General features: G+C 45.3%; 1 protein-coding gene and 1 pseudogene across 2 annotated transcripts in view; one reads left to right on the top strand and one right to left on the bottom strand.

Annotated features, from left to right (window-relative positions):
* Window positions 1–7,766: 7,766 nt before the first annotated feature.
* LOC149466177 (uncharacterized) lies at window positions 7,767–15,889 on the bottom strand (annotated as a pseudogene). Its single transcript, XR_016312140.1, has 3 exons — window positions 15,818–15,889; window positions 11,987–12,362; window positions 7,767–11,764 (listed from the first exon to the last, which is right to left on the bottom strand). The product of XR_016312140.1 is annotated as an uncharacterized LOC149466177 (transcript).
* Window positions 15,890–16,257: 368 nt separating this feature from the next.
* The window catches only part of LOC149466176 (uncharacterized), a 48,436-nt gene continuing 42,555 nt past the window's right edge, over window positions 16,258–22,138 (top strand). The window contains exons 1-4 of the mRNA XM_089672711.1: window positions 16,258–16,356; window positions 19,257–19,420; window positions 21,710–21,901; window positions 21,988–22,111. Coding sequence (XP_089528837.1) covers window positions 19,313–19,420; window positions 21,710–21,901; window positions 21,988–22,111 — 424 coding nt within the window. The 5' untranslated portion in view covers window positions 16,258–16,356; window positions 19,257–19,312. The remainder of the gene's footprint in view (window positions 16,357–19,256; window positions 19,421–21,709; window positions 21,902–21,987; window positions 22,112–22,138) is intronic.

The following is a 22,138-nucleotide window of genomic DNA, read 5'->3' as shown; positions in this document are numbered from 1 at the left end:
GATCAGATAGGCGCCACCTAGTGACGGCTCTGGATTCACGCTCTCTGTCCCTGTGCTGGCCTATAGAGCAACGAGGAAGCAGCACAGCAGCAGTGGAACGCAGAGAGCCACGGACCGGAAGTCGGGAGTGTTTCCGGTGGAGGAGGAGCTCAGTGATGACAGAGAGAGTGTAGTCACATGTTTGGTGTCGTGCGGCCTAAACGAGGTTAATCATTAGATCTCAGTACAACATTTTCATAATTATTTTATATAGAGCAGCCAATCAGATTGTTGGTGTTATGTTCCTGGTGCAGGAGATGAGAGGAAATGTCTGGTTGTCATGGGAACACCTCCCATCCTTCTGTCAAGATGTCCTCTGTTATGGAAGGAGGAATACAAACGAAGACAATCTTAGATGGGGACCTTTTTATTCATAACATAGACAATCATTTAAACTCTAGTGATATATAACAGGGGTCTCCAAACTGCAGCCATTTGCTTGCCTTTATCCAGCCTTTGGGGAACTATTCCGTCCACTGACATCAATGATGGGGTACTATTCATTCCACTGACACCAGTGATGGGGCACTATTCCTCCCACTGACGCCAATGATGGGGCACTATTCCTCCCACTGACGCCAATGATGGGGCACTATTCCTCCCACTGACGCCAATGATGGGGCACTATTCCTCCCACTGACTCCAATGATGGGGCACTATTCCTCCCACTGACACCAATGATGGGGCACTATTCCTCCAAGTAATACCAATGATGGGGTACTATTCCTCCCACTGACACCAATGATGGGGCACTATTCCTCCCACTGACACCAATGATGGGGCACTATATCTCCCACTGACACCAATGAAGGGGCACTATTCCTCCCACTGATACTAATGATGGGGCACTATTCCTCCCACTGACAACCAATGATGGGACACTATTCCTCCCACTGACACCAATGATGGGACACTATTCCTCCCACTGATACCAATGATGGGGCACTATTCCTCCCACTGACAGCAATGATGGGGCACCATTCCTCCCACTGACAGCAATGATGGGGCACCATTCCTCCCACTGACAGCAATGATGGGGCACCATTCCTCCCACTGGTACCAATGATGGGGCACTATTCCTCCCACCGACACCAATGATGGGGCACTATTCCTCCCACTGACACCAATGATGGGGCACTATTCCTCCCTCTAGTACTAAAGATGGGGCATTATTTTCCCCACTGATGGCCAGGACATTTTGCCCCCCCCTAAAGTCTGAAGAACACTAAACTGGCCCTTTGCGTAGAAAGTCTGGAGACCCCTGGAATAAAAAACAAAAATATAACCACAAACTCAATGATGGTATTAAAACATCAATATGACTCGACAGGTGGATTGCTCAGAAGTGTTCTCTAGTCTCGTGAAAGTGAAATCCTGATGATGTATACCCCCCATATACATACAGAGGGCGCACCCAGCAATCCCATTCCCAGCTTTGTGATGCCGCTTTCTACAGATGTCTGCACAGAGCTGGAAGTCACATAAGAAGCATCCTAATTGTGAAGGAAATGCATATTTGATCCCCTGCTGATTTTGAATGTTTGCCCACTCACAAAGAAATGATCGGTCTAAAAATCGAATGTTCGGTGTATTGTAACACTGAGAGACAGAACAGCAACAACAAATTCAGCAGAAATGCATGTCTAACAAATGATGACTGATTTGCATGTTCATGAGGGAAATAATTATTTGATCCCCTTCACAAAACATGACTTAGTACTTGGTGGCAAATCCCTTGTTGGCAATCACAGAGGTCAGACGTTTCCTGTAGTTGGCCACCAGGTTTGCACACATCTCAGGAGGGATTTTGGCCCACTCCTCTTGGCAGATCCTCTCCAAGTCATTAAGGTTTGGTGGCTGACGTTTGGCAACTCGAACTTTCAGCTCCCTCCACAGATTTTCAATCGGATTAAGGTCTGGAGACTGGCTAGGCCACTCCAGGATCTTAATGAGCTTCTTCTTGAGCCACTCCTTTGTTGCCTTGGCCGTGTGTTTTGGGTCATTGTCATGCTGGAACACCCATCCTCCTCCTCCAAACATGGCGAGTTGAGTTGATGCCAAAGAGCTTGATTTTGGTCTCATCTGACCACAACACTTTCCACCAGTCCTCCTCTGCATCATTCAGATGTTCAGTGGCAAATTTCAGACGGGCCTGGACATGTGCTTTCTTGAGCAGAGGGACCTTGTGGGCACTGCAGGATTTCAATTCTTGTCGGTGTAGTGTTACCAATTGTTTTCTTGGTGACTGTGGTCCCAGCTGCCTGGAGATCATTGACAAGATCCTCACGTGTAGTTCTGGGATGATTCCTCACTGTTCTCATGATCATTGACACTCCACGAGGTGAGATCTTGCATGGTGCACCAGACCTAGGAAGACTGACAGTTGTTTTGTGTTTCTTCCATTTGCGAATGATTGCACCAATTGTTGTCACCTTCTCACCAAGCTGCTTGGCGATAGTTTGGTAGCCCAGTCCAGCCTTGTGTAGATCTACAATCTTGTCCCTGACATCCTTGGACAGCTCTTTGGTCTTTGCCATGGTGGAGAGTTTGGAATCTGATTGTTTGATTGCTCCTGTGGAAAGATGTATTTTATACAGGTAACAAACTGAGATTAGCAGCACTCCCTTTAAGAGACTGCTTCTAATCTCATACTTATTTCCCTCATGAACATGCAAATCAGTGCATCATTTGTTAGACATGTATTTCTTTTGAATTTTTTGTTGCTATTCTGTCTCTCAGTATTACAATACACCTACTGCTTGATGTTTAGACTGATCATTTCTTTGTGAGTGGGCAAACATTCAAAATCAGCAGGGGATCAAATACGCATTTCCTTAACTGTAATTGTGAAGTGGAAGGAAAATGAGAAATGGTTTTTAACATTTGTGACCAATAAATCTGTGAAACGTGTGGCGGCATTTGTATTCAGCCCCCCGGAGTCCATACTTTGTAGGACCCACTTTGGCTGCAATTCCAGCTGCAAATCTTTTTGGGGATGTCTCTTTGCACATCTAGAGAGGGACATTTCTGCCCATTCTTCTTTTCAGAATCGCTCAAGCTCTGTCAGATTGGATGGAGAGCGTCTGGGAACAGCAATTTTCAGGTCTGGCCACAGATTCTCCATTGGATTTAGGTCTGGACTGTGACTGGGCCATTCTAACACATGAATATGCTTTGATCTGAACCATTCCATTGTAGCTCTGGCTGGATGTTTCGGGTAGTTGTCCTGCTGGAAAGTGAACCTCCGCCCCGGTCTCAAGTATTTTGCAGACTCTAACAGGTTTTCAGCTAAGATTGCCCTGTATTTGGCTCCATCCATCTTCTCATCAACTCTGACCAGCTTCTCTGTCCCTGCTGAAGAAAAGCATCCCCACCACATGATGCTGCCACCACCATGTTCCACGGTGAGGATGGTGTATTCAGAATGATGGGCAGTGTTATTTTTCCGCCGCACATAGCATTTTGCTTTTAGGCCAAAAAGTTCTCTTTTGGTCTCATTGACCAGAGCACCTTCTTCCACATGTTTGCTGTGTCCCCCACATGCCTTCTCACAAACTGCAAACAGGACTTCCTATGGCTTTCCTCTAACAATGGCTTTCTTCTTGCCACTCTTCCATAAAGGACAGATTTGTGGAGTGCACGACTAATAGTTGTCCTGTGGACAGATTCTCCCACCTGATCTGTGGATCACTGCTGCTCCTCCAGAGTTCCCATGGGCCTCTTGGCTGGTTCTCTGATGAATGTTCTCCTTACCCGACCTGTCAGTTTAGGTGGACGGCCATGTCTTGGTAGGTTTGCAGTTGTGCTAAACTTCTCCACAACTTTATCACTGACCTGTCTGTTGTGTTCCTTGGCCTTCATGATGCTGTTTGTTCACTAATGTTCTCTAACAAACCTCTAAGGGCTTCACAGAACAGCTGGATTTATACTGAGATCACATGACACACAGGTGTACTCTATCTACTAATCAGGTTGCTTCTGAAGGCAATTGGTTCCACTATATTGTAGTTATGGGTATCAGAGTAAAGGGGGCTGAATGCACACCACACTTTTCAGACATTTATTTGTAAAACATGTTGAAAACCATTTCTCATTTTCCTTCCACTTCGTGTTAGTCTATCACATAAAATCCCAATAAAATACATTTACGTTTTTGGTTGTAACAGGACAACATGGGGAAAAGTTCAAGGGGTATGAATACTTTTTCAAGGCACTGTACATAATCTCGTTAGCCACGATAAAGGGGTCGCCTTCTAAACCACTGAAACGCATTGGATTTTAGTTTACTTTTAAGCAGCTGCATGATGTACAGATAGACAAGTTTAATTTGAATGCTTAGGAGCAAGAACAGGGCTGCCTCAAGCAAAAATTATTTATGCACTGTTCAGCCACCTACTGGTAACCATTCCCCAGGGATTGGCTGAAACAAGGTGGTATCAAAAAGTTTTGAGACTAGTTTTGTAACACGCCAACAGGTGGCAGCACAAACCTGCACACACAGTCACAGGGAGCATGAACCTTAATAAGTCAGCTTGCCGCAAGACATCGTCCTGTGTGCATCAGGAGCTGTGCAACTGGTGCTATTCTGACCACGTGCATTACCACATCTGCTATTTCATCATGGACAGCAAGATAGAACTTTTTGATACCACTTTATTTGTCAATCCCGGGAAAAGGGTTCACAGCAGGTGGCTGAAGAGTACATAAATAGTTTTGTGCCTGAGGCAGTTATGGTCTTCCTTCTAAGCATTCAAAGGAAATCTGTCTTCATCTGTACATCATGAATGCTGCTTAAAAGTAACCTAAAACCCAACACATTTCAGTGGTTTACAAGGCGACCTATGGAGGTCGGTGCTCCCTTTGACTGTGCATGCAGCCTTATGCTGCCGTCTTTTGACATGTCACAAAACTAGTCTCAAAACATTTTGATACCACCTCGTAAAAATTCAGGCTGTCGATTTGCTATTTACAACTCACTAGGTTCTAGAATCCACCAAAAGGCAGGGGGAAATAGTCAAACCTTCACCCAGTGAAGCCAAAAACAGACCAAAGTGATCAAAGACCGCTCCAGTGAGTACAGGGGAGCTAAAAAGACTAAATTTACCCAACATTTCTACCAACCTACCTGGGGGGTGCCACATACAGCACATAAAGTCTTGTTGAGCTACTCTATGTTCAAATTTTTATTACCGCATTTTTCGCTCCATAAGATGCACTTTTTTCCCTCCAAAAAATGGGAGAAAATGTCTGTGTGTCTTATGGAGTGAATATGGAGCGACTGGCTCGGTATTCCCACCGCCGCCGTGTTAGAATATGGGGCCAGCAGCAGAACCTTACCTGTTTTTTGGTCCAGCGGTGTCCTCGCGGTCTTCTCTCCCGGCCCGGGCAACTTTAGTGTGGGCACCCGGCTGTGACAGCTTGTGGCTTCACAGCTGGGTGCCCACTGCGCATGTGTGAGAAGTGATGCGCTTTGTGAATGGTCCGGCAGTCCCCTGTACTGTGTCCACAGTCTCTGGTCATCTGTAGTATGTCTGCAGTCTCTGGTCATCTCCTGTACCATGTCCGCAGTCTCTGGTCATCTCCTGTACCGCGTCCGCAGTCTCTGGTCATCTCCTGTACCGTGTCCGCAGTCTCTGCTCATCTCCTGTAGTACATTCGCAGTCTCTGGTCATCTCCGATACCGTGTCCGCAGTCTCTGGTCATCTCCTGTACCGTGCCCGCAGTCTCTGGTCATCTCCTGTACCGTGTCCGCTTTCTCTGGTCCTATCCTGTAGTACATTCGCAGTCTCTGGTCATCTCCTGTACTATGTCTGCAGTCTCTGGTCATCTCCTGTACCGTGTCCGCAGTCATCTCCTGTACCATGTCCGCAGTCTTTGGTCATCTCCTGTACCGTATTCGCAGTCTCTGGTCATCTCCTGTAGTACATTAGCAGTCTCTGGTCATCTCCTGTACTATGTCTGCAGTCTCTGGTCATCCCCTGTACTGTGTCCGCAGTCTCTGGTCATCCCCTGAACTGTGTCCGCAGTCTCTGGTCATCCCCTGTACTGTGTCCGCAGTCTCTGGTCATCTCTTGTACCGTGTCCGCAGTCTCTGGTTATCTCCTGTACCGTGTCCCCAGTCTCTGGTCATCTCCTGTAACGTATCTGCAGTCTTTGGTCATCTCCTGTACCGTGTCCGCAGTCTCTGGTCATCTCCTGTAACGTGTCCGTAGTCTCTGGTCATCTCCTTTACCGTGTCCGTAGTCTCTGGTCATCTCCTGTACTGTGTTCGCAGTCTCTGGTCATCTCCTGTACAGTCCGCAGTCTCTGCTCATCTCCTGTAGTATGTCCGCAGTCTCTGCTCATCTCCTGTAGTATGTCCGCAGTCTCTGCTCATCTCCTGTAGTATGTCCGCAGTCTCTGGTTACCTCCTGTACTATGTCCGCAGTCTCTGGTCATTTTCTTGTTTTCCTCCTCAAAGACCTAGGTGTGTCTTATGGACAGGTGCGTCTTATGAAGTGAAAAATACGGTAAGTCTTTTTTTTTTTTTCTACTGATGGAGATCCAGAAAACAAGCAGCATACTGTCTTAAACCTGTATTGGCCTGAAGGGTTACATTTTCTCTGACCATACTCCCATTCGATGATAATGGTGTGGAATCTCAGCATGTTCTAATAAAGAAGGTGTCTTTCTTTGGGTGTTTTCACTATAAACCACTACCAGTAAAAACACAACACAAGTTTGTGGTGTTGAAAATAAATAAAACTTTACTATTGCTCATGAAATATAGAACACAAAAATAAAGATATGTTCTTTTTTTTTGTGTTATATATTTTTTTTCAAGTCCAAAGCTTTTTGGAACATGGCTTTATGAGAAATAATAATAAAAAAAAATATTTACAGTAACTATACAACAAAGAAAGTTTTATAAATATCCCTTCAAACAAAAAAGATTCAACAAAGTTTGCATGCAATAAAAAGCCCATGTAGAACAAAAGAACGCAGTTCAGGAAGTGCCCATTTTTTTTTGGAACAATGTGCCATTGTATGACCATAGTTTTGATGAGCCTAAGAAGCTCTAGATCAGCCTCTCAACCTTTTTACACCAAAGGAACCCTGAAAAAAATTCCAGGTCTCGCAGAACCCTTGTTAAAACCATTTCATAAGGTGTCAATGAAGAAAAAGTCCCCTACGTTGGAGGTCAGTAGGAAAAATGCAACCCTTGTAGCAGTAATCAGAATGCCACGCTTATAAATAGCTAAAAAGATGATTGGGTAATTCTGCTGGTTTTTCCAAGTAGCATTGGCCCTGGAATTATGCAGACACCATCAGATGTCAATCAGCCAAGGTTTAAGGAACCCTTTGCAACCTCCGTAGGAATCCTAGTGAAGTTGAGAATGGCTGTTCTACATCAGCATTTCTCAACATACTCCCTACCCCTGCACTCTATACAAGAGGTTCTCAACCACTGGCCCATACATATTTTGCATTGTTGTGTAGTGAAGGGACAGACACGGCTCAGACCGACCTAAGAAGTCAGATGTATATGATCGCCTCAGCCGACGTTATGGCCATGCACTCTGATGCATTTTGCCCTGCCCACCAGGGCTTGGCCACAGAGGCACCTCTGTGACCAAACCCCGGTAGGCAGGGTGAAACATGTCAGTGGCGTGGCCAGAGCATTGGCTGAGGCCATCCTATACATCTGACTCCTTAGGTCGCTCTGAGTCATGTCTGTCCCTTCACTACACAACAATGCAAAATATGCATGGGCCAGTGGTTGAGAACCTCTTGTATACAGTGCAGGGGTAAGGAGCATGTAACATAGAGAACAGTGTACAGAGTGCACAGGATTGTGTTCATGGTGCCACTTACATTGTTAATCAGTCAGTAGGGAAGAAACAAATTCTAGTGTTGGGGGTTTGTGGGAGAGAAAAACATCCTGTGTCATTGGAGGAAAAATGTAGGGCGTCATTGGTCAGTAGAGGAAAACAAAAATGCTCCCCCTGTTGGTAGTCAGTGGGAGCATCATTGGGCAGTGGCTTCAAGACATCTGACTCCTTAGGCTAGCCTGAGTGATGTCCGTTCCTTCACTACACCAGAATCGTCCTGGGATGCTGCTGCCTTCTTTCCTTATGCCAGTGGGGTGGCTTCTCTTTACTTTGAGCGGCGCCATGAAAGTTTCTCTACAACATATTTTGCATTCCTAAACTTGCGTTGTATGGATGTAAACTTTTTTTTTTCCTGTTGGGGTATGGAAGGTAATGGAAGAACCTACTGGGCACTGGTCTCACTATGGTTAAGAAGGACCGCCCTAGAAAAAGCTTTGTGGATCTTTCACTCTTCTGGAATTCCATGGAAAAGGTCTTAATCCCCCAAGCTACATCCAAGATGCTGGCTAATATGTATTTTAGAAAAGCTTGATTGCTGGGTGTCACAGCTGCCCCCCCCCCCCCCTCAGCCCCTTGCTCTGTCCCTGCTCTCTCTGCTGTCTCTCATCCGTGTCCCTCTCCTCTCCTGCAAAATGAAAGGCATTCCTAAGACAAGCTGGAGCCATGCTACCTCCGCCCCCCCCCCCAGTTGCCTAGGTGACTAGGGGGTCCGACCAGTTTTAAGAAGCTGATGCCAGAGCTCCTGAGGTATTCACCGCTGTGTAGCTGACGGAAGGGGCCTGGGCTGCGGCTGGGACTTTTTCGTGGCCAGGCTCGGCAGAGACCCAAGGCTGCCTAGGACCCCCCTTCTCCCAGAGCTGGGGAAGACTGTCTGCTAGACACCAGCAATCCGTAAGTACATGCTCTCTGCCTGCTTCACTTGAACTGTTCTTGTGCTGACTTCACACCAACCCCCCCTGTTGGAATACTTACTACAGAGACTCACACCAAACTCCCTGTTGGATTACTTGCTACATAGACTCTCCCTTGGCTCTTGGTGTTGGACTTTACATGTGTTGGTCCTTCCATGTCGCCCTGGACTGGCGTATTCACGAACTCCCCTATTCGGTGACTGTCATCTGTTTGCCTCAATAAAGCTTTGTGCGTTTGCCATCTACTCTGTGTGTTCTGTCCTGCCTACGCTCCGTCACAGTGGGCTTATAGAGTTTACAGAGGTGCCTCTGTGACCAAGCCCCCGTGGGTGGGGTGAAATGCATCAGAGGGCGTGGCCGGAGCATCAGCTGAGCAAATCCTATACATCTGACTCCTTAGGTCGGTCAGAGCAATGTCCTTCCCTTCACTACACCAGAATCACTGTAATAATTTTGGGGCGCTGCTCCCTTCTTTCCTTATGCCAGTGGGGTGGCTTCTCTTAACTTCCAGCTTGGAGCGGCGCCATAAGAGTTTTTCCAGGACATATTTTGCATTCCTAAACTTGTGTTGTATAGACGTAAATGTTTTTTTCCTATTGGAGTATGGAAGGTTATGGAAGAACCTACTGGGCACTGGTCTCACTAAGGTTGAGAACCACAGCCCTAGAAAATTACTTTTGGATCTTTTGCTCTTCTGGAATTCCATGGAAAGGCCTTAATCCTCGAAGCTACATCCAAGACGTCGGCTAATATGTGTTTTATAAAAGCTTGATTGGTGGGCTTATAGAGTTTACAGAGATGCCTCTGTGACTGGACAGTGTGAAATGCATCAGAGGGCGTGGCCAGAGTGGTAGCTGAGGCCTTCCTATACATCTGACTTCTTAGGTCGGTCAGAGCAATGTCCTTCCCTTCACTACACCAGAACCACTGGAATCATTTTGGGGCGCTACTCCCTTCTTTCCTTATGCCAGTGGGGTGGCTTCTCTTTACTTCCAGCTTGGAGCGGCGCCATAAGAGTTTTTCCAGCACATACTTTGCATTCTCAACTTTTGCTGTATGGATGTAAACCTTTTTTTCCTGTTGGGGTATGGAAGGCTATGGAAGAACCTACTGGGCACTGGTCTCACTAAGGTTGAGAACCACTGCCCTAGAAAATGCTTTGTGGATCTTTCGCTCTTCTGGAATTCCATGGAAAGGCCTTAATCCCCAAAGCTACATCCAAGACGTCGGCTAATGTGTGTTTTATAAAAGCTTGATTGGTGGGCCCATCGAGTTTCTCACCCCAGTACTTTTTTGCTTTGTAGCTGTATCTGTAGATTTCACCTTCGGATCCATAAGGAGTTAACTTTGTGAGCACAGCCTTCATTCTTTTGATGTTGTGGTTGTGTTCTAGAGCTGCCAACTGGGCATGTGCAGTCATTTCATCTAGGCAAGGATGGCCTCTTTGTGAACAGTATTTTAATGCAATGTGATGGAAAACTTCTAATTCGCCACCGTGGCAAAAATGTGACAAATGACCAAGGTCTTTCACGAGCTTGTCATTTGTGGCAACTTCCTTTAGTTTCCAATGCGCAGCTGACCCAGGTTCAAGCCAATCTCTAACAGTCTCTTCTTCTCCTGACAGTTTTTCGTGACTGCATTTCTTATAATATAAAGCATCCTGCCATTGATGCTGGTTTGTCACATGATGAGAGATGCCCATTTTTCCCAAAGCAATGTAGGGTTATGAGAACAGGTGCAAGCTGCCCACCATAGGTGTCTCTTTGCTGGAGAAATCCAGTCTGCTAATTGGGCACAACTGTCCCTGTGGCTAGCAAGGGCTAGTCTGTTGCTTACTAACCGTGCTACATGCCACACATCAAACTCATGTTTTATTCTTCTATAGTGACGTTTCAATAATTGAATTAAGGCAACGTGTCTGTCAGTGCACACCACATGGATGTTTACGCCTTCCAGCAGCAATCGGTCAAGGGTAATCTGACATGCTTTTTTTTCCAGCTCAACAGCACTCGCGCCCATCTTCGATTGCTCCATTTGGAAATCGATGATCTTTTTTGTGCCATGTTCAAGAAAACTGTATGTGCAGTACTTCGCGATAAACCTGGCAGAGTGGAGCCGAACGTCTCCAGCTACTGTCACAGGCTGATGTCGAACTTTTTCAATTGCTTGTGTTCGTTCTACTTGCCAGTGATAGTTGATAGTAGGATACAGGTACGTGACTTGATTAACATGGTGTGTTTTTCAGCATATCCCAAGAAGGCCAATTGTTTTGAACAAGCTTTCCGCCTTTGAAAAGTTGAAGCCACTGCACAGGATACCGGCAGAGATGAGAAGATTACCAATGAGCGGCTGGCTAGTCCAAAGGCGAAAACGATGTTTTAGGGAACAAACAGCCATGACAGATACAGCTGAACCAATTTTAAATTTTTGAATCTTAATAATTGTGCCTGGACAAGTTTTTGTGGCCAAACATCTGCAGGACATAAGAAGCCCGTCAAGACAAGATTCGAATACAATACATTTATTCTCTTCTACAGGACTGACTGGGCCTGCCCTTTTAGGAATGAGGATGTAAGAACTGTGCAAATCACTTTGATCCATACATCTTTCTTCATTTTCCATCCCTCTCGAATATTCCTCTTCTTCTAAAACTTCTACCTCTTTGTCTTCCTCCTCTTTTGAATCACAACTTTCCGATATTTCTTGTTGTTCGTAGCTGTTTCCGTTGAATGTTTCAGATTCCTCATTTTCTTCTGACGTGGTACTCTTTCTGTCTGCTCTTTCTAAATCTGCCAGGTTACACTGTATCGCTACGGATTTGTGGGGCGGTCTTCTAAAAACCTGTATATTTCTATTCTTAGTGCCTACAGTTTTATCGAATTGGGTTTGCTTGTGAACTTGGCCAGGAAAGTATTCGGTAACAGTGCCCACAGTACGGACGTGTCAAATTCTTTTTTTTTTAACTTGCATCCATACAGCTTGACCTAGGACATCTTGGCTGCACAGAGGAAAACCTGATAAAGTCTCAACTTTCTCAGTGACTTGCACATCGATGAGTGGAAACAACGCACAGTCTGCCGGTTGTCCAGGAAAAAGGTAAAACTGAGAAGGAAAGGTGTCTTCCTCCCCAGTTGGAAAACAAGGCTGCAAAAACTAAGTAGAAACGCTTTCTTCTGGGTCGGGAAGCACACTCACTTTTTCTACAGATCCGCCTTGAATTCTGTGACGTTTTACATAAGTGTGCTCTGGCAATCCTTCTTCATCTAAAAAAAGGGTTGGTACTGCGTCCCTTCTGAGAAACATCATCAAACCGTGCTGTTCGTAAGAATCCTTTGTGAAATGCCTTGCGCAGATACGATAGGCTCCTGTTTTGCATAATTTTATCCTCAGGGACAATTTATCAACCCATGATGCATCGTCATTTAACTGAAATAGCCATTTTTTAATATGCTCTATATCCCAAGGAAAGCTGTGCATAGTCACATCTGAGTCCTTGTTCCGCCAGCGAGAGTTGCAGTTATTCACAAAGCAACGTGGCATGCTGAAAAAATTAAGACACAATCACACCTTTATAAACTCGTATTTCAAAACCATTGGTAATAAAAGAGAAGTATGGGCTATACAGAAAAAAAACAAAAAACTTATACTTGCCTAGGTGGATGCTGTATCGATCTGATGCTGCATCTGCCCCCCCCCTGCTGGCTTTGCAATGAGAACAGAGCAATCAAACACCGCTGATTGCCTGATTGCTAAGTTCTCACCCCCCCTGCTCTCTCTGGAGAACAGTACCTGTCAGTTTCTGGCTCACTGGAGCACCAGGCTGTACACCAAAAAAAAAAAAAAACTTTATTTGTGCCGCCCATCCCCTACACATGTGCATGTGCAGGGTGGTCTGAAACCTTCCTCATCTTTGTGCATGTGAGGATTCTCTACTTGTGCGCAGATGAACCGACAGGGCCCAAAGGCTGGGCAGGGCCTGTGGGTGCATCTGTGCATGTGCCCCATAATGGTGCCAGTGCACATGCCCGCTCCCAGTGCACATGTCCGGTACTTACGGAAAGGTCCCGATCTCCTCTTTCGATCGGGACCTTTCCCGATCATGTGACCGCCGGGACGGCGGTCACATGACCCTAAACTCCGCCTCCCCGGCCTCTGAAACTCTTAAAGGGCCGGGAAGCGCCGGCAAGAAGGGGTTAACCCCTTGCCTACCGGGCACTCCCCCCCCCTCCCCCCCCGCCTAGGCGCTGTTGCACTTTGAGTAACAATTGCGCGGTCGTGCAACACTGTACCCATGTGAATTTTGTTTATCATTTTTCACAGAAATAGAGCTTTCTTTTGGTGGTAGATATTCACCACTGTGTTTTTTTTGCACTATAAACGAAAAAAAGAGCGAAAAAAAAAAAAAAAAAGTTTCTTCCTTTGTTTCTATTATAAAATTTTGAAAACAGGTAATTTTTCTCCTTCACTGATGTGCGTTGGTGAGGCTGAACTGATAGGCAGCACTGACGAGTACTGAAAGGCAATACCAATGGGCACTGATAGGGCAGAACTGATAGGCAGCACTGATAGGTACTGAAAGGAAGCACTGATGGGCACTGATAGGCAGCACTGATGGGCACTGATAGGCAGCAGTTAAAGGAAGCACTGATGGGCACTGAAAGGAAGCACTGATGAGTACTGAAAGGCAGCACTGAAAGGAAGCACTGATGCACACTAATTGGTAGTACTGAAAGGTACTGACTGGCGGCACTGATGGGCAGCACTGCTGGGCACTTTTGGGGCTGCACTGATAATCAGTGCCCTCATTATCAGTGCAGATACCTACTTTGACAGTTGCCGGCAGTACTTTCCTCACGCTGTGACAGCATGAGGAAAGTACTGGCGATAACCAGCAAGTGTATTTACATGGTGGTGAGCTATAATTGGACACAGCTGATCATGTGGTAAAGGGCCGCTGTGATTGGTCTTTTACCAAGTCATGCGATCAGCTGTGTCCAAAAAGACACGGCAATCACAGATAAAATCGGGTGCGTGCTGCTGGGGGCGTGTTCTGGGCGGACGTCATATGACGCCCTCCCAAAAATGGACTACTGCACTGTAGCCGTCATGCGGCTATAACGCGCTGAGATTTTTTAAAACTGGAGCACTCAGAATCTGGTGCAGCTGTGCAGGGTAGCCAATCAGCTTCAACTTCTTCAATTAACCACTGAAGCTCCGGAAGGTTTTACCCCCCTTCAAGAAAAGGCCAGTTTTTTCATTTTAGCACTGCGCTACTTTAACTGGCAATAGTGCGGTCATGCAACGCTGTAAGGTAAGGAAATTCATATATTTTTTTAATTTTAGCACTGCGCTACTTTAACTGGCAATTGTGCAGTCATGCAACGCTGCACTGTAAGGAAATTTATATACTTTTTGTCACACAACTAGAGCTTTCTTTTGGTGGTATTTGATCACTGCAGGGTTTTTAAAACAATTTTTTATTATAAAAATGAATAAAAGACTGAACATTTTGAAAAAAAAGATATTTTTACTTTCTGCTATAAAACATATATATATATATATATATATATATATATATATATATATATTAATGAACAATAAAACATTTTTATTTCTTCATACATTTAGGCCAAAATGTATTCTGTTACATGTCTTTGAAATAAAAAAAAAGTCCCAATAAGTGTATATTGATTGGTTTGCATGCCTCTACATACTATGAGATGTATACTGGAATTGCTATTTATTTTTTTAATACTAGTGATGGCGGCGGTCAGCGACTTATAGAAGGCCTGCGATAGTGCGGTGGGAAATCCAACACTAACTGACACTTTGTGGGAACTGGCTACCTGACAGGCATCACCAATCACACTAATACAGTGATCATTGCTAATAACTATAGATTGCAAGCTCTAAGAAGCAGGGCCCCTCTGTTTCCTACTGTATTGAATTGTATTGTAACTGTACTGTCTGCCCTCTTGTTGTAATATACACTGACAGTGTACTAATGGCACTGGCTGGGAAGAGGTTAACATTTAGGGGCAACCAAAGGGTTAACGGTGTGCCTAACAACATGTAATAGGTTTACTGTGTGGTGTTTCCACTATGCAGTGTGCTGTTTTTTTCCCAACGGCACATCGCTGCTGTCAGTAGAGAGCTCTGTGTTGTTTACCAACACAGGACTCTCCCTTGTCAATCACTCAGCTGATGAGCGACTTTCAGCTATAAGTCATTGGCCAGGACCCACCGATTGGCATGTGCTGGAGCGAATGGCAGCATAGCCTGGAGGGTGGGTGCGTGCGCACATGCCCCCGAGCCAGATCGTGTACGTCACAGATGTCAAACTGGTGGCCCTCCAGCTGTTGCCAAACTACAAGTCCCATGAGGCATTGCAAGATTGACAGTTACAAGCATGACTCCCAAAGGCAGAGCCATGATGGGACTTGTAGTTTTGCAACAGCGATCTGGCACAAAACGGCTGACTTGCAGCTGTATATATACATGTGGTGGTTGGCAACTGGAAGCTGACTGGTTGCTATGCAGAGCTGCACCAGATTTTGCCCCATGCAGTTTTAGTTAATAACCCCAACTATGTAGCACCAATAGAAACGCTTGTGTCCGTTTCTGAGTCACACAGACTGAATGGGTCCCATTGATAATAATGGGGGATCCTCTTGTCGCCTGATAAATCGCACACGCATGAAGTTATAGACGCACAAGGCCAACGCTGGACTAGTCAGTGAACCAGAATATAATATATTGTACGCCCCTTAAGGGTTAGGGACTGATGTGAAGGTACAATATATATGTAAAGCGCTGCGTACATTGATGGCGCTATATAAGTACCTGAAATAAATAATATGAAGAGTGAGCAGCAGTGACACCAGATGTCCAGTATTCCTGAACGTTGTCACCCTCACACTGTCACATGGTTACCCCCTCAGAGAGAGCTGGACCCCCCCTTCTGTCTTCTATCTCATAACCACAAGCTATTATTACCTCCTACTCGCTCTGCAGTCTCACCAGCCTCTCACCCACACTAGGAAGATACTCTGCTGCTGTTTGCTTTTTCTTCCGGTATACAACAAAATGGCCGCCGAGCTTCAGACACATATCGCTGTAACAAAAACAAAACAACTATATTTAGAAATTTAACCTACTTTCAGAAAAAAACTGGTTCAAGCCTAGCTGCTAGGACTACTCATATTCGCATTTTTGAGGAAATGTTCAAAATAGATTTACTTTGGTGCTACAATAAAATGGCCGGTTTTTACTGAGCATGCGCACACCACACCGGCAAATGGTCGCATTCTGCACTGTGCCTACATGTTTCCACAGCGGCTGCGCAAATTGGTTGGCGCACTAGAGACGTGGGTCGCCATTTTGTTGTAGTGTAGAGAATTGGAAGGATGCTAGGCAGGAGCCATTTTGTTGTGGACCAAATAGCAAACTGGAACTGGAAGGAGAGTCCATCTGGTAGGATCCTCTGCTCTATCCATTGTGTATTTACTTCTAGTGGGCTGAGGCTTCTGGAAAAGGTATATCCAAGTTCATATATACTGTACAACTCTTAGATTGGGGGGGGGTTATTTTTCATGGGTGTATTTACTACACAGTGCTGGCTGCCAGCAGAGCTTCTTTAAAGCGGAACTCCGGGCGCATAAGTTTTCATTTAAATATATTTCTCAATAGGCTCAAAGGATAGAATTCCACTTTGCTTGAATCAAATGCCTTTGAAATCTTAGATACTACTGTATAAAAGTATCAGTGACACCATCACGGGGCTGGACGTGGCCTGTGCAGAGAGCAGAGCTGTGGGAGGGGCCCAGTAACCCCACCCACCACAGTCTGCCTGCTTAAAACTACAGGAGGGGGCGGAGGGAAGACCGGTCACCCTGCACAAGGAGAGAGAGCAGCAATGAGCAGTCTTTAATTACAGGAAGGAAAAGTCTCACACTGGATTACTGCACAGATCTGGGAGGAATACACAAAACACATCAAGATCAAGTCAGGCTACACACGCCTCTTGTATGTAGACAATGTTTGCTTATCCCAGAGTTAACGCCTCGCCCTCCAGAGGATACCCCTCCCCTTCCTGACCAGGCCATTCTTTGTGTTGCGGCGCTGCGTTACTTTAACTGACAATTGCGCGGTCATGCAATGCTGCATCCAAATGAAATTTACATCATTTTTTCCCACTAATTGAGCTTTCTTGCTGTGGTATTTGATCGCCTGTGCGTTTTGGGGTTTTTTTGCGCTAGAAACAAAAAAAATTGAAGAAACCAACTATTTTGACTTTATGCTATAAAAAAAATGCAGTAAAAAATAAATCCCAATACGTGTAAATTAATTGGTTTACGTGAAAGTTATAGCGTCTACAAATGGCGGTATAGATACTGGGATTTTTTAAATTATATACTAGTAATGACGGCGATCAGCGACTTATAGCGGGACTGCGGCGGGCATTCTGATACTGACGGGGAACTGACTAACTGTCATCCCCAGTGACACCAATACAGTGATCAGTGCTAATAAAAAGCACTGACACTGTATTAATGGCACTGGGCAGGAAAGGGTTAACATATGAGGTGATCAAAAGGTTAACTGTGTGCTGGGTGTGTTTTATATAGTGTCCTGTGTTTGTGCTTCACTCTAAGCACACTGCTTTGTATGGCTGTACAAAGCAGTGTGCACAAGCTGGCAGGGGAGAGAACTGTTTAGATTACAAACAGTTCTCTCCACCCCCCTCTTTCCCCCGTTGGAAATGCTCAGCAATCACCAGGCGGGACCCTGTGATTAACAGCCGAGGCCATGAATGGCGGCACGGGTAGGGCGCTCGTGCTCCTCGTGTGCACCCCCTACCCGGTAATTCAAAATCACGTGTATATATATATATATATATATATATATATACTGTATATATATATATATATATATACGTGATTTTGTGCACCTGTGCTGCCCTGTAGCAGTACATCTGCTATAGGGCGGAGGGGAAGCGGTTAATCCCATAACAACACAGTAACGCATATATGTAGCATCAAGGAAGCGGGATTGAGGTTGTGTTCACACTTGAGCGTTCTGTCGCTTGAGTCCTCATGCACACGGGGCGTTTTGATAACGCTGGTTTTGTTGCTTGACTCTTCTCGCACACGGGCGTTTTGATAACGCTGGTTCTGTCGCTTGAGTCCTCACGCACACAGGGCGTTTTGATAACGCTGGTTCTGTCGCTTGAGCCCTCACGCACACAGGGCGTTTTGATAACGCTGGTTCTGTCGCTTGAGCCCTCACGCACACAGGGCGTTTTGATAACGCTGGTTCTGTCGCTTGAGCCCTCACGCACACAGGGCGTTTTGATAACGCTGGTTCTGTCGCTTGAGTCCCCACGCACACGGGGCATTTTGATAACGCTGGTTCTGTCGATTGAGTCCTCACGCACACGGGGTGTTTTGATAACGCTGGTTCTGTCGATTGAGTCCTCACGCACACGGGGCGTTTTGATAAGGCTGGTTCTGTCGATTGAGTCCTCATGCACACGGGGTGTTTTGATAACGCTGGTGACATTAGCTGTGTAAAGTCATGTTAAAAACCGGAGTTTTTCAGCTTTTTTTAGCATTTTTGCATTAGCGTTTAGCGACGTTTTCCTGCATTTTTCCTCATTTGCATTTTTTAGCGTTTATTTTTTTACAAAAAAACATTTATTTTTTAATAAAAAAAATCCAAAAATGCAGGTTTTCGGCGTTTTATATCGCGTTTTTCAGCAGTAGAGGGTTTTTACAGCTAAAAAAACTCCTCTAGAAACTCACTAGTTCTGGAGGTCTTTTTCCAGCCAAAAAATGTTGATTCCAGTCTATGTGTGTATGGACATATAGGATAACATGCTGGGGGGGTTTACTGGCTGTAGAAAAACCGTCAAAAGTCAAAAACAACTGCTGTAAAAACGTTCAGTGTGCGTGAGGACTGAAGCTTGAAGCTCTAAAAATGCTCAAACTTAAATAATCAGTTGTTCTCTATGGTGCCTGTCCGTGTGACCAGGTGTGAACGGGCACCATAGAGAACAATTGATTTTTTAAGTTTGAGCTTTTTTGGAACTTCGAGCTTCAGCTACAAAACGCTCAAGTGTGAACGCAGCCTTAAACCTGGGCGCCGCATACATGTGTTCTTGTGTTTATGCTGGGTGCGTGCGTGACATGAGCAGAAAGGAGAGCACAGAGAGTTGAAGGACACTCCATGGCTGAAGAACTTGGCGATGATTTTTGAAGGAGTAAGTTAGCCGTGATGGTTGAAAACCACTGCTCTAGAAATGAGAAGGAGAACTTAAGATTTGTGAGCGTAAGAAAAGTTCTGTTTTAATAACGTGTATGTAAGGTGACCACGTTGGTCACTGACCAATTATATGCTTTCATTCATAAGTCTTCTTGTTGCATTACCTCATTAGATTTGTTGAAAACTCATCAGAAGGTACTTTCATAGCTACCAGATGTTTTTCCAGTCATGACTGATCCAAAAAGAACAGACCAGGAAAGAAAGATATTGACCGAAAGAATATACCAAGAAATCCTGAACCTCACCCTGGAGATTTTCTACCTGTTGACTGGAAAGGTGAGAGGTATTCTGGAACTGTCACATTGTCCTTATTTCGGTCTTTCTTTCACTCATTGGTCAGTACTCTGTTTTTTTTATGCTTGCTGTTGGTCAGTACTCTGTTTTTTTTATGCTTGCTGTTGGTCAGTCTTATCTTTTTTCACCCTTACATTTAGTCATTTGTCTCACTGACCATTCTCCTGTTCTTTTTGTCTTCCATTGGTTATTCTCCTCTTCTTTCACTCCTACTGTTGGTCAGTCATCTTTTCCTTCACTCTTCCCATTGGTCAGTTCCCTGTTCCTTAGCACCTCCTGTTGGTCAGTCTTCTCTTCCTTCACGCCTCCATTTATTCTCTTCACAGCTCCCATTGGTCACTGTCCTTTAGGCCTTTCTCCTCTTCTTTCACTCCTTCTGTTGGTCAGTTGTCTTTTCCTTCACTCCTCCCATTGGTCAGTTCCCTGTTCTTCAGCACCTCCCGTTGATTGAAGAAAAGAAGGCAGGAAGGAAGAGATGACCATTCTCTTCACACCTCCCATTGGTTGGTCTCCTGTTCTTTAGGCCTTCTATTGGTCATTCTCCTCTTCCTCCTATTGGTCAGTCTCCTCTGGTTTTATGCCTCCTGTTATCTCATTGGTTGGTCTTCTGTTCTTTAGGTCTTCCATTGGTCATTCTCCTTTTCTTTCACTCCTACTGTTGGTCAATTGTCTTTTCCTTCACTCCTCCCATTGGTCAGTTCCCTGTTCCTTAGCACCTCCTGTTGGTCAGTCTTCTCTTCCTTCATGCCTCCATTTATTCTCTTCACAGATTCATAGCTCCCATTGGTCACTGTCCTTTATGTCTTTCTCCTCTTCTTTCACTCCTACTGTTGGTCAGTCATCTTTTCCTTCACTCTTCCCATTGGTCAGTTCCCTGATCCTTAGCACCTCCTGTTGGTCAGTCTTCTCTTCCTTCATGCCTCCATTTATTCTCTTCACAGCTCCCATTGGTCACTGTCCTTTAGGCCTGTCTCCTCTTCTTTCAATCCTTCTGTTGGTCAGTTGTCTTTTCCTTCACTCCTCCCATTGGTCAGTTCCCTGTTCCTTAGCACCTCCTGTTGGTTGGTCATCTCTTCCTTCATGCCTCCATTTATTCTCTTCACAGCTTCACAGCTCCCATTGGTCACTGTCCTTTAGGCCTTTCTCCTCTTCTTTCACTCCTTCTGTTGGTCAGTTGTCTTTTCCTTCACTCCTCCCATTCGTCAGTTCCCTGTTCCTTAGCACCTCCTGTTGGTTGGTCATCTCTTCCTTCATGCCTCCATTTATTCTCTTCACAGCTTCACAGCTCCCATTGGTCACTGTCCTTTACGCCTTTCTCCTCTTCTTTCACTCCTTCTGTTGGTCAGTTGTCTTTTCCTTCACTCCTCCCATTGGTCAGTTGCCTGTTCCTCAGCACCTCCTGTTGGTTGGTCATCTCTAACTTCCTGCCTTCTTTTCTTCATTCTCTTCACACCTCCCATTGGTTGGTCTCCTGTTCTTTAGACCTTCCATTGGTCATTCTCCTCTTCCACCTGTTGGTCAGTCTCCTCTGGCTTTATGCCTCCTGGTATCTCATTGGTCAATCTCATTTACCTGCATGTCTCCTGTTGGTCACTCTTATCTGACTTCATACTTCTTATTGGTAACTCTCATCTGCCTTCACCCATTTTATTTATTTCAGGTACTTATATAGTGCCGTCAATGTATGCATCGCTTTACATATATTGTACATTCACATCAGTCTCTAACCCTAAAGGGGCGTACAATCTAAGGTCCCTAACTCACATTCATACATACACATACTAGGGTCAGTTTAGACTTGAACCAAATAACCTACCAGCCTGTCTCTGGAGTGTGGGAGGAAACCCACACAGGCACAGGGAGAACATGCAAATTCCATGCAGGTGGTGTCCTGGTTGGGATTTGAACTGACAATCCTAGTGCTGCCAGGTGGAAGTGCTAACCATTTAGCCACTAGGCTGCCCATTGCTCAGTCTTGTCAATGTACTGTTGGTCAGCCTTGTCTTCTCAGTCTGCATCTGTGCTGTCCTGTCCTGTATCTGTTCCTCTGATTCCCATCATTTTGTCCAAATAATTTTTCATCTACTTCAGCTATCCCTTCACTGTTAGGAAACTTGCGTCCAACCCATCAGCGGTAATAGCTTGCTTATCACTTTCCAACTGTTCATTATGTTTTTCATTTTGAACCTCCAGTCCTCCCATTTATTTTTTTCCTCTCACATCTGACCTGCCTGCCCATTGATTTACACATATGTGTTTGTTACTACTCAGGATTACACTGTAATAAAAAAGACAGCCAGTGAGTGTATGACAACCAGCTTCCATCCCCTTGAGTCAGGGCAGTGGAGCGGGAGCCAGATCCCCACCATGGAACTTCTACCCACTGCCCTAATAGTGGAGGAAAGAACGGAAAGAAAGATATTGGAAGCCACCGACAACATTGTTAAACTGCTGACGGGAAAGGTGAGCGGTTCTGGGAGGTATGGGACATTCTCCAGTACCAGACAAGGGATGTGTCTGGATGGTGACTTTATCATTGTGTGTGTCAGGTTCCTATAAGGTGTCAGGATGTCACTGTCTATTTCTCCATGGAGGAGTGGGAGTATATAGAAGGGCACAAGGATCTCTACAAGGACTTCATGATGGAGAAAGGGCCTCCTATCATATCAACTGGTAAGAGGACACGAGTACTGAGGATCC

This window comes from Staurois parvus, unplaced genomic scaffold (genome assembly GCF_062004578.1).
Source record: "Staurois parvus isolate SC_StPar_1 unplaced genomic scaffold, SC_StPar_1.0 ptg000132l, whole genome shotgun sequence".
Lineage (NCBI taxonomy): Eukaryota > Metazoa > Chordata > Amphibia > Anura > Ranidae > Staurois > Staurois parvus.
Note: the sequence above shows the minus strand (reverse complement) of the source record. Positions and strands in the feature narration are given on the sequence as shown.